General features: G+C 35.9%; 1 protein-coding gene across 1 annotated transcript; it reads right to left on the bottom strand.

The window, feature by feature from the left end:
* Window positions 1–5,749: 5,749 nt before the first annotated feature.
* LOC125648716 (uncharacterized) lies at window positions 5,750–9,680 on the bottom strand. The gene is made up of 5 exons (XM_048875720.2): window positions 9,512–9,680; window positions 8,501–8,638; window positions 7,050–7,184; window positions 6,697–6,814; window positions 5,750–6,016 (listed from the first exon to the last, which is right to left on the bottom strand). Exons 1-5 carry the CDS (start codon window positions 9,573–9,575, stop codon window positions 5,779–5,781), a joined length of 693 nt encoding a protein of 230 aa, XP_048731677.2. The 5' UTR covers window positions 9,576–9,680; the 3' UTR covers window positions 5,750–5,778.
* Window positions 9,681–12,947: the final 3,267 nt, after the last annotated feature.

Raw genomic sequence — 12,947 nt, 5'->3', positions numbered from 1 at the left:
AAGCTGTATGTCGGGTTGCCCTTTATTTAAACTAGTCAATTTATCTAGAATACACCCTGGCAATGTAGGCTAGAATCAATAGTACCCGATTTGGAACACTTCTGGTATACTGGTCCACAAAATATGGTGCTAACATATGTGCTGCCGAAGGCAGTTTAGTGTATATATACTATCGCGTTAGCGATCAGTGAAATCGCTAAAACGGGAAAAAATCACAAAAATAAGCAAAAATTCGAATTCCTTTTTAAAAATGAAGTTTAAAAAACTGTTTTTTGAATCTGTTTTTTTTTTAAATCCGAAATGAAAAATAATACAAGAAGACGAACATGTTTCGTTCCAAAATAAATGGAATCCGTTGTTGAGCAAAATGGTTACTTGCGCTTTATATACGTAATTGTCATGGGTATTCGTATGATACGACGTCACTGGTGTTGATGTAAACAAACTGAACAGCTGATTTGCGATAAAATACCCATAACGTTTTTTATTTCTGCTGTTGTAAGAGAGCTGACTCACTGTTTAATAGGAATATCAGTTTTGATAAATTTGGACGGCAACATCTGTGGCAGCTGTGACAACGGGAAAATAGGATTAAGAAAGGATTATTTATATTCATTTAACGATTGCTGGAAAGCTTATGATATTCTTGATAAAGAAGGGTTCGAACATTTAAAAGTAAACCATTCTGTAAATTTTGTAGATCGCGATACAGGGGCACACATCAATATGGTAAAATCTACTTGGTGTGCATTAAAAAGTCATTACCAGTCAGCTGCACAGTTAAATCTCTGTACGATATTTATTTTAGTCAGTACTGCATCCGAAAAAAATATCTTACAGACTGCCAAAATCCATTCCTCAAATTTCTAGAACTCATCTAATCTGTTTATGACCCCTCGATACTCGTGCCCAACCTTACTTCATCAAAGCCAAAGGAACCCTTGATTGCCAAACAACGACGAGTTCTTCAACCCCTTGATCTGATTAATGCAAACAACATCTTAGATGATTTTATGTTGTAAGGTAAGACAATTCGAAATTATATTTGACTTGTCGGGGCTGCCGCCCCAAAGCCCTCGCTTAGTATACTTAAACGCCGTTGGGCTTTTCTATGGGGGATTTTTATCGCACGATTTTCATTGCTCAGCATCCGAGGCGATAATGCAAATGGCGACGTGTTTACATTTCGCTTAGCAACAACAAGGGAAATAACTCTTCATGCACAGTCGTGTGCTTCTGGGGACCAGTATACTAGAACCTTCGCCCGATTTTTCAAATACGTGATAACGATAAGGTTTTGTAGTTTTTAAGTCAAATTAGGTATGTTTAATTAAGTATTTTTATTAGATATTTCGTAATTATGTTTACTATTGCATAGTGACTAAACAGTGGTATTTTGTACAAGTGATTTTTATTATTCTAATGCAGGTAATGAAAAAACAGCCCAAGATCTAGATTTAGACTCATATAGGTCATAGCGGAGATAACTTGGTTCCGCCCTACCATGTTAGGTTTTAATAAACCAATGTCAAATCCATGATTATTTATTCATATACCTAAAAGGCAGATCTATATGCGAACAAATATGAAATATTAAATAGCGTAGATACAAGAAAAATTATGATATATCATAATAAACATCCCTGGGCAAGACTTAACGTTTTCAATTTCTTTGTGTACACATGCACATAGAGTTCTACGATGTAAATGAATATTTCCTTCCATTTTTTTCGGACCTGGCGCTTGGATTAAAGAAATACTCTAACATATCTGTTGTAATTTTAACAGATGTGTCATTTACTACAAAATCTTTCAAAGAAAGATATGTCTGAATTCAACGAAGATCATAAACTTTGCTAATTGAATAAAACAAATTAAGTTTTATTCATTTTACGAAAATAGAGCGACATAGATACCCATTCAATGAGTGAATATCTGAAGTTGTCCATTTCGTAAACTGTTTGTAATATATTGATCCCTATACAGTACCCTCAACGTTATTCTTGACATTCCTATCGTGCTCTATCGTGCGTGCATCTTATGGTATCGTGCGTGTATCCTATCGTATGGTGCGTGTATCCTATCGTGTATCAGGTTTTCCGTTTTCTATCGTGTTTTGCGTTTATCAGGTTTATCGTGTATCGTATTTTGCGTGTATCAGGTTTTCCGTTTATCGTGGAAATCGTTTATCGTGTAGCTTGGGAAACTATCGGGATCGTATATTAAATCTAATGAAAAAGTAAGATACTTTCCGAAAGCTTTATTCGTTTTGTTAAAGAAGCTATTTTTAGGAATCGAGGAAAGACAGTATATTTGAAAGCGAACATGAAGCTGTCGATTTTAAGGCAGAAAAAGAGCTAATTGTCGGTCCAGAGAGGGTGAAAATTTATCACAATTTCATTCTAAGTAGTCTGAAAAGTAGGTAGTGGTTTGCCGAGCAAACTGAGGACAGTAAAACTGAAAGCTCCTTCATCTGGACATTTCCTTGTCTAGTTTATCGGTGTTTCATACCGATTGTTAAGCCGTTCTTGGCACACTGATTTGACTGCGGATAACTCCGTTTACCTGATCAGGATATGGGGCTCACAGCGGGTGTGACCGGTCAACAGGGGATGCTTACTCCTCCTAGGCACCTGATCCCACCTATGGTGTGTCCAGGGGTCCGTGTTTGCCCAACTATCTATTTTGTATTCCTTGTAAGAGTTATGAGACTGATCACTGTTGCTTGTCTTCACCTTGCTAGAAACAATTATTTGTAATTAACACTAACAGAGAAATAGGAAGTTCCGATCTGAAAGGGAAAATTAGTAAATTACATTGTTTATTACATATATTTTAATAATGGTTCTTTTTCTTCCGATTTTGTTTATCAGGTTTACCGTGTATCCTATCGTATCGTGCGTGTATCCTATCCTATCGTGCATGTGTCGTGTTCTATCGTTTATCATGTCAAGAATAACGTTGCGGGTACTGTACCTGGATTGCTGAATCCAGGCGTTGATGTAAACTTTGATATACATGTACGCTTAATCAGAAAAAGACTATAGGTGGTTTGAATGAAAGGTGAAGATAACGAATAGTGATTAATCTCATAACTCCTACAAGCAAAACAAAATAGATTGATGGGCAAACACAGACCCCTGGACACACCAGAGGTGGGAGCAGGTGCCTAGGAGGAGTAAGCATCCCCTGTCGACCGGTCACACCCACCGTGAGCCCTCTATTTTATTGTAATAGGATTACAAAGGTATCGGACACAAGTTCTAAAAACATATATCGCCCTCTCCCTATATAAATAGTACAGAGTAGGTCGTGATGTGCATGACTATTAATCAACATTAAACATTACGAGTACATATCTGGGAGATATCCAGTATTAGACCTGGCATATTACAACATTCTAATTGTACATGGCAAATTAATGTACATTGCTTGATTATTAATTAAATCAATCTCTTGTTCAATGTATGTATGAATAAGATAGAAAAATAGTAATCACCTTTAGTGCCGAGAATGTAGAACATGTGTGTTCACTATTTGAAGTTTGTTATAACGGTCTAGTTCTTCAAATACAACCTATCATTCGGTCAAGTGCTGTCTGACATGTTTGATACCGACTGTTAGACCGTTCTTGGCACATGATTGTGACTACGAATAACTCCGTTTACCTCACCAAGATATAGGGCGCACAGCGGGTGTGACCGGTGGACAGGGGATGTTTACTGCCCTTGGGCACCTGATCCCACCTCTGGTGTCTCCAGGGTCCAGGGATCCGTGTTTGCCAAACTAGCTATTTTGTATTTCCTGTAGGAGTTATGAGATTGATTGCTGTTCGTTATTTTCACCTTTCATACTAAACATCTTGTTCAAGAATTCATTACTGGTATTTTTGTCAATACATGAAAGCAAACAATTACATTCATCCTCTATTGATCCACATGTGCAACATGGGCTCTCAACGATATTGAGTGGAATATATCTTTATTAAGAATGCAGTTCTGTCGAAACATTGTCTATCTAAATACCTCTCTTCGAATGCAAAATAAATGGGAGGGAACATTTTAAAGTTACTGATGTATTTCATAAATTTTGATAAAGGTTCAGATTACATTGTCGCCAAAGGAAAATAGGGCCACTCCTGTCTGACTGTTGGAGGAAAGGATTTTGCTTATTTTTTTAGTTTGTAGTCTGCATCTTGAAATACTATTGTCTTTAAAAAAAGCATTGTTACATACTTTGAGGAACGGGATGTAATGCTTGAAAAAATATCCGAGAGATACCGAGGAGCTAAATTGGAGTTGACTTTACAAATTGTTTTCAGTCTCCTAGTTTTTGTTCCGATGTAAAGTGGTTCCCACCCGGTTGCAGGATACGGATATTTCCTTGTAGCCAATGATGTTAAACCGGAAACTACTCTAGCAGTACTTAATTGAAGTTTACGATAATTTCAGATTTCTGAATCAGTTTGGCTACACCCCTACACTATGCAAGGTGAAGATAACAAACAGTGATCAATCTCATAACTCCTACAAGCAATAAAAAATAGATAGTTGGGCAAACACGGACCCCTGGAGACACCAGAGGTGGGATCAGGTGCCTAGGAGGAGTAAGCATCCCCTGTCGACCGGTCACACCCGCCGTGAGCCCTATATCCTGATCAGGTAAACGGAGTTATCCGCAGCCAAAATCAGTGTGCCAAGAACGGCTTAACAATCGGTATGAAACACGTCAGACAGCATTTGACCCAATGCGAGGTTGTATTGACGAACTAGATCGTTATAACGACCATAGAATTTGCGAAATGCTGACTTCAATCGAGACTGTTGAAATCCCTGTACCATCAACTTGTTTGTCAGTAGCTTACCTCGATTTAAAAACTGACTATACCCAGAACAAACTCCTGCATATCGAATCAGTTGAGATATATAAACACCATATGCAGGTGATAATGGAATATTGCTACATAAATGTGGGAAGTTGACGATGGAGAAGCTGAAATCATCCCGTTTGTCATACAGTTTGTCAGTTTGCCGTTAATGTCTAATTTCAATAAAATATCTAAGTATGAAGCAGAAGTTCTTAGAATCATTAAGTTAACGATACGTTATATTATGCTATTGATAGTATTTCCTTGGTGCTGTCGTATTTTCACAATGGTGTATGGAAAAGGAATATTTCATTTCAGAGACATATTCTACCGCGGCGTACTCTGCAGTGGCACATGTACAATTTTACAGACTGTTGGTGTATATAGTCTGAATATTTGCATTTGATCAAACATGCAGTAGGTATACAGCATTTAGAGTCCACATTTTGCTACGGTTTTATGGGGCGCAGTACTCTTGGAAAATTGAGAACATATATGTAATTGAAAAGTGGTACGGGAATTATGAGCAATATACTGTTTGATCTTTAGGTAACCATTGATGTCCATGGTCCTCTTGTTTTCTTTATTTTTCCTGTACATTTGATTAACAAACACGTTTCTCCCTCTAATACGCGTTGAAACGTTATCTTTTAATCGATGTACGTTATATATGGCAGAGAAAGAAAGTGAAAGATAGTGTAGTCTACTTCATATTCCTTCTCTTCCACATGTTTGGTAAAGCAGAAAACTAAGGCATTAAATGAAACTCAAATAAATTTCAAGGAAGATTTGGATCGAAATTGTTAGCTCTCTGCTTTGATATGTTGTTAACATAACTAATACTTTTTAAAATCATGTTTGATTCCATATAGAATTCAGCTCTAGAAATATTACTGTCGTAAGACAGTGCTTTATTGCGATGGCCAATAGTAACAATAGAAGAGCTTGTAGTTCCTTTGTCCGCTGACCGGTCCGAATGGATAACTTCCGTGCACACTATTGATATTGTTGTCGTCTTCATCATCTGTATACACGGTTTCTTCTCTCACCAACATTCCTTGGACCTGTTGGCAGAAGTCGTTGTATCTCAACAGATAAAACGGTTTCGATGTTGGAAGTTGGATAGCTGTAGAGTAGGGACCGTCATCTCTAAAATACAGAGTAGGTTGCTCATGAACAAAATGTTTAATTATCTGTTTGGTTTTGAACGCCTGCTTCTTTTAAAGGTGTATAAGATATAATACTCTATAAATTTTGACATTCATTGATAGTTTGGCGAACTGCAAATTATACTATGTTGTAATGCAAGGAAATTAAGGATAGGAAAGCCCGAACTGATCAGCACTATATTAATGTTTTAAGTTTAGGTTGGTTGGTTATATATATTGTGTCACGTTCCACTCGAGAATTGTTCACTCATGAATCTGGATATGTCACCATTACCGATGAAAGGTCGCAAGAATTTAAGGTTAGGTTAAGCGCTCACAGGTCTTTAAGCAGTCAGGAATCTTTATCGTGCCAGACCTGCTATGACACGGGGTCTCGGTTTTCTTTACTATTCCATGAAAAGGACCGTCCCACTCATTCGTCTTTTACGACAAGCAAGCGGTACTAAGGATCTATTCACACCCGGATCCCTATGGGACAAGTAAGTTTAGCAAATTATCGATGAGTCCATGCATATGAAGTATATAGTACGGGGAATCAAAATTCTGACCACACAAAAAATGAAATACTACAACCGTAAACACCCTTGCATGTTAATTCATCTATAAAGCATATAATGCGAGTAAGATTCTATTTTCATCTTGCTTGGTGTTAAAACGTACCTGCAGCAGTAGTCTATTCTTGTATTCCTGTCAAAACCTCCACTTGGTAATTCTCCACCGACACTGTTCTTATTGTTCGAGTCTTCGTCATCCCAAAAAACATATCCACTCTGAAAACCTAGAATTAAAGACCAAATGTTGTGCAGATTTCTAAAGTACATTCATATCACTATTCCATCTCTTTAATCATACCAAATCAACATTACGGAATATATGCATTTACAATCGAATAAAAAAAAATATAGGGAAATAATAATAGTTACCTTTAATAAGAATTGTCTACAGACATAATCTAAATTTTCCAAAGTAATGTCAATTTGGTCAATAGTAATAGACATCATATATTCAATTACCTCCATGAGGGCACGTACTTCCATGCTTCAGAATACAATAGTCCCCACTTGGCCAATTACCTTCGGCATTAACATCATTTGGATCCTTGGAGCAGTAAGAGAAATTCATATCCCTTGGATGGGTTCCAATGATACCTGGGTAAGTGGATTATTTTTTTATTATATTGATCTATGTCAGATTCATTTAGCAGATATATCCTCATATAAGCGAGAGGCTAGATATATGTTTAAACGTATAAATGAAATACATATCAAATAATATCATAAAGGTTCATGCAGAATTTTAGTGAGTACATTACATTGAGTGAGATCTTTAGCAAGAGAGAATGAAACTTATGAAACAAAGAATGTACTTGCTAATCTCTCCATGCCTTGTAGACCTCCACATCCTCTGTATGCAAGTGATTTACATGCATTCATAAAGATTGGTATTTGTTCATGATAAACAGGAAAAATAATGAATAGTTATGAATCTTATAACTCGTATAAGGAACATAACATTGAAATTTGGTCAAACGTGGATCCTTGAATATACCACAGGTGGGATCAGGTGCCTAAGAGGAGTTAACATTCTCCGTCGACCGTCCCCACCCACCGTGAGCCCCATATCTTGATTCATGTATAAACGGAGTGATACCAAACCAGAATCAGTGTGCCAAGAACGGCCTAACAATAGGTATGAAACACGTCAGTCAGTATTTGACCCAATGAGGGGCTGTAGTGACAAACTAGGTCGTTAAAGCGACCGTACAATTTGCGAAATGCCAACTTTACACAAGGTGTTTGAAACCCCTGTATCATTAACTTGTTTTTCAGCAGTGTTAAGTGATTTAAATACTGACCAAGCGTGGAAGAAGCTCATGTGTACTTAATCAGGTAAGATATTAAATACCATATACATGTGGTAATGGAACATTGTAATAAATACATGGGAGTTGACAATGAGGAGGCTGAAAACATCCTTTTTATCATAACATTTGATTGTTAGTTTGTTGTTGATATCTATTTTTAATAAAATATCTATGTATGAAGCAGATTTGAAGGACCATGAGGTGTTATTTATTTTGAATCCACAGGGACATAGCATAGCATAAATTAGTTTAAATCGAAATATTTGAAGTTGCTATTATGCGTAAACATTAAAATGTTAATTTAAACATTAACCATATGCGACGTAAGATTTTTCTTTTAATGAATAAACAAATTAAGAAAGTGATCAACATCTAAAGGTGACAGTAATCAAAATAGCACAATCTTGACGATGGACAGAAGCACACACACTATCACTACCGCAGTCATGCCTTGCATGGCATTTGTAATGTTTTTGAAATACGACGGTTGATTTTTTTCACGGTATTGGAGTAAACCCCTTCTTATATACCTTAAAGTACACATGTTAACTACAGATGAAGGTATTTAAGATCGTATCCACATAGTGTGTGACTGTTTACCAAAGAAGTGGTGCTGATCTTCTAATTGATTTTTGTTATCATCATCTTCATTGTCCTGGTATCTCCATCCCTCCAGCCACCCTGTGGGACATCCGGTCTTTGGCTTGACCAGCGTATATGTTCCCTCTGGCCATTTCACTAAATGAAAATATATAATCAAAGATTTGTCATTAGGTATATTTCACTTTTTTTCAGAGACAATCTAAAAGCCTCATTTGCATATTTTCCATGTGACCAATATTGTGAGGTATGATAATAACATGAAGTACAAAAAGAAATACATAGAAAAATTAATAGGAATAGCCCTTGGGTTGATATTTTGTGTTTGGAATTTCGAACCCGTGCATTACGTTTACCGCGAACATATACACAAGGTTTTATATTGAATTAATACTTCGAGAATGTATCACATTGCACAAGAAAATCCATTATATGACAATTTTATTTAGCTTAACAGTCTCTGCTATCACATAGGGCTGAAACGATTCACATAAATGTTCGATTCATTGCTTCAATTTTTGGTTCGATACGTTAGTCGTAAACTGGTTAAGTAAAATATACCAGGATCGGCTTGCACTGATTATTCCTACCTCAATGAGGGATAAAATAGCGTCAAATGACGTTCAGGATGGTGTTTACCTTGCTTCTTACGAAAGCAATAATAAACTTTATAAGTTTAAACTACCGTGTCAGCATGCTTCTCACCGTTTGGCAATTTAGAGAGATTTTGCGTTTAAAATTATGAATGTGATTCTTGGTAATTAAATTAATATTCAATGCTATTATTAGGTTATTATGTAAATTGTCGTTTCAGCCCTACTATCACATACCGGTATCTAAAGATATTTATGTAAATCTACATGGTATAAGGAATTATAAAATTATGAAAATGTAAGTTGTATGTCACTGTAGACATTTCATGGAGCAATAGTATTAACACTACCTGTATTGGTATTTACCGATATTACCGAAATATGAAATTTACTTACTTGAATTTTTAAAAATACATACCTGCGGATACGGTTGATACAAAACAAACTAAAAGCACCGCCTCCATTAGAAAGAGAGCACCCATCTTAAATATAATGATAATCTTTGGAAACGATAGTTGTAATTACAAAGATTCAATTCGTATGAAGCCTCGTTGATTTCAATAGAATCTGAGTAAAGAGGAAAAGTATTCTGTGTCTTTTATAAGGTATGTGCTATACGTCTGTTCTATTTCTGTCCGTAAAATGGTTATTTATTTCGTCAATTTATTCTGACCATTTCCTATTTTCATGTGTAATTCATCAAATCAGACAAAGCTTACATTATCTATATATACTCACATTTAAAAACATCATACCACAATACATTCCAAACTTAGTTCTGCATAACTGTCTGTCAACATGTCATCACCATTTCTTTATTGCGATCTCTTGATAGTGGAGTAAGAATATATTTACTGGATCAATATTCTTAGATTTCTTAGATTGCATCACATTTATAATTTTCTGTTAATATCATTTTTCTTGGTTTTCCCAAACCGTAAAATTAAGTGATCAATTCAAATTGTTTAATAACAAAAAGAAATGTGAATCTCAATAAAAATATACATGGTGAAAGGTGAAGATAACGAACAGTGATCAAACTCATAATAGTGCATTTACAAAGTATGTTTTTTTCCAGAAATCCAATAATTTGATTTTCGTGACAATGGATGGAACCACGGGACTTTTAAAGATCAAGTGATACATATTCAAATTCTATTAAATCTATTTCAAATATCAAGTTATGAATCATCAACATTATGCTCTGAAGTTATGTAACCAAATCTATTTACAAATACTGTATTAAGTAATATTTCAAAACTGAACTATTTTGATATTTTTTAGAAATGATATGGTTAATAGAATTATATATTAACAGCTATAATGTATATCGTTTTTATTTACAGTGATGTAAAGTGGGCATATGTTCATCTTGTATATTTCAGAGCACATTCAACTGAATAACAATTAGCCTATCGTCAAAGACAGAGATTGGAAAAATTACAGATGAACAAGTGCAGAGAACAAATAAATATTCTCATGGCTCCTATAAAAAAAATCAATATTAAGAGGACAACCACGGATCCCTTGACATATCAGAGGTGGGGTCAAGAGCCTAGACGGAGTAAACACCCCTTTTAACCGGTCACACCCGAGGTGAAATAAAACACTTCTTGTCAGCTAGAAGAAAACATATCCCGGGGCGGTTGGAGGGTATAATTGTTTGATTGTATATTGTTTAACGTCCCTCTAGGGAATCTTACAATCATATGGAGACGTCACCATTGCCGGTGAAGGAAGGACTGCAATGTTTAGGCCTATGTTCAGCGCTTATGGGCATTGAGAAGGGAAGAATCCATTTCGTGCAATATCGGCTGTGACACGAGACCTTGGTTTGGGGGGTCTAATCCGAATGACCGTCCCACTCAATTGCCAGTTACGACAAGCAAATGGTGCTCCAGACCTATTCTAACCTGAATCCCGAGGGGAGTGGTGAGTATGAGGATGGTGGCGATGGTTCATGTAAGTACAGACATCAAACTGACATTAAATAAAAAAGTGTGATGCTAAAATAGTAGCAATCCAATCACTGATCAAATCAATAAAGGAATACAATGTAGGTTAATTTATTGAGTAGATAGATAAAATAAATGAACAATGACTAACTATCTGTCGGGATCGAACTAAAATGGAGAGCAGTGGATGTGACAATGGCAAGCCGCATTGTATGTATATATATATATATCAATGTACATGTTTGTTCGCTATGCTTTTTCAATTGACGAAGAATACCAAACCAATTCCTAGTATTTTGATCGAGGTGTCATCTAGTCAGGTATTACATACGTAGAATGCCAGTCCATTTATTTGCTTAGTACATATGTCCAGCTATTTTGAACATGATATTTATTTTTAGTATTAGTAATTGTCTCCGAAACCTACAGAAAACAATTTGCATATTACACATGGATCTTTGAGAACAATAAAACCACCTCTTTTGTCATGTTTTTAATGCCCCAGTAAAATCAGTTGTTAATTTCAAATATCCGGATTAACATGCATCTGCGTGGAATATATAAGATCGATAGCATGGAATATTTTGCATGGAATATACAAGATATCTACAGATCACTAAAATATCCAAATAATTCCAATCAACATTCCAATTAGCTTATTGATGCAAAAAAGTTTTTGAAAAGCAAAACGTGATCAAACAAGTATAAGGATACAAAATTGTTCATTCATCGTTTTATAGGACTGTCATGGTTCAGGTATTTTGGGGGTTCGGTTCGGTTCGGAAAACAAAACTCCGGGATCCGGTATTCGTTTTTATTCCAGTTCGGTTTTATTTTGTATAACAAAATAATTCATTGAATCCAAAAATAACGAAGACCCTAGAGTATTTTTTTCTTTATAAATTTAACGATTATTTTCTATTGCATTTTATTAGACAACAAAAGTAAGAAATATTTATTTACAGACGACATTATGTACAAAACAACAGGCAACATTGATTTAGCTCTCGATTACTTTTTAATGGACTCTAAGCTCTAGGTATGGTGCTGTAAATTTAGACCTATGCATGACACTTACAGTCGTAGTAGTAAGGGGTTTTAAACGTGCAAACACTTGCTGCGACACGGAACCTCAAGATCATATCTGAAAGATCCTTGACTCTTTTAAATGCCGAACGCTTAGCGAAGGAGCAATCACCATCTATCATTATGTCTTAGGTTTTAGTGGAGCTCGAAAATACGACCTCCCAAAGCGAACGGACGCTCTACCACTGAGCTACCTCAATCTCATTGCATGATATCATTCGCTCTTAAAGATTATGCAGACCGTGGATGCTTTGTTAAAAACTTAGATTCCCCCTTTCTTAGAAAATTAAAGTATCCCCACCCTTGCAATTTCTTTGCACATGTCATCATGTTTTGTTTTACTTTTACCTACCAATGTTACTTGGACTGTCATTGGTTAGAAAAATCATTAATAAACATATCGAAACAAGCATACATGTGGCACGTATATAAAAGAAAAGGGCATGTTATAAACTGTAAACACAACCTTACTGAGATCCGGAAAATACGAAATGAACTGAATTTGTTTTACTAAGGTCAATTTGTCGGTTAGCCGTTACAGTCCTACTGTTTTAATTGTGAAAAAAGAAGAAGAAACAACTATTGAAGGTATTCAAATTACTGTTACAACAGTCTCTCCGATAGATAAACAGCAGTATTACAGTAGTCTGTCCGATAGACTAAGCAGCAGTGTTACAGCAGTCTGTCAGATAGACTAAACAGCAGTGTTACAGCAGTCTGTCCGATAGACTAAACAGCAGTGCTACAATTGTCTGTCCGATAGACTAAACAACAGTGTTACAACAGTCAGTCCGATAGGCTAAACAGCAGTGT

Source organism: Ostrea edulis, chromosome 7 (genome assembly GCF_947568905.1).
Source record: "Ostrea edulis chromosome 7, xbOstEdul1.1, whole genome shotgun sequence".
Classification (NCBI taxonomy): Eukaryota; Metazoa; Mollusca; class Bivalvia; order Ostreida; family Ostreidae; genus Ostrea; species Ostrea edulis.
Note: the sequence above shows the minus strand (reverse complement) of the source record. Positions and strands in the feature narration are given on the sequence as shown.

Excerpts from the sequence above, each read along its gene's own strand:
- LOC125648716 (XM_048875720.2), bottom strand. The coding sequence starts at position 9,575 with ATGGGTGCTCTCTTTCTAATGGAGGCGGTGCTTTTAGTTTGTTTTGTA. Across the intron at positions 6,815-7,049 it reads AAGTACGTGCCCTCATGGAG|GTTTTCAGAGTGGATATGTT; the intron begins GTAATTGAATAT and ends CTTTAATTCTAG. Across the intron at positions 6,017-6,696 it reads AGAATAGACTACTGCTGCAG|AGATGACGGTCCCTACTCTA; the intron begins GTACGTTTTAAC and ends TCTGTATTTTAG.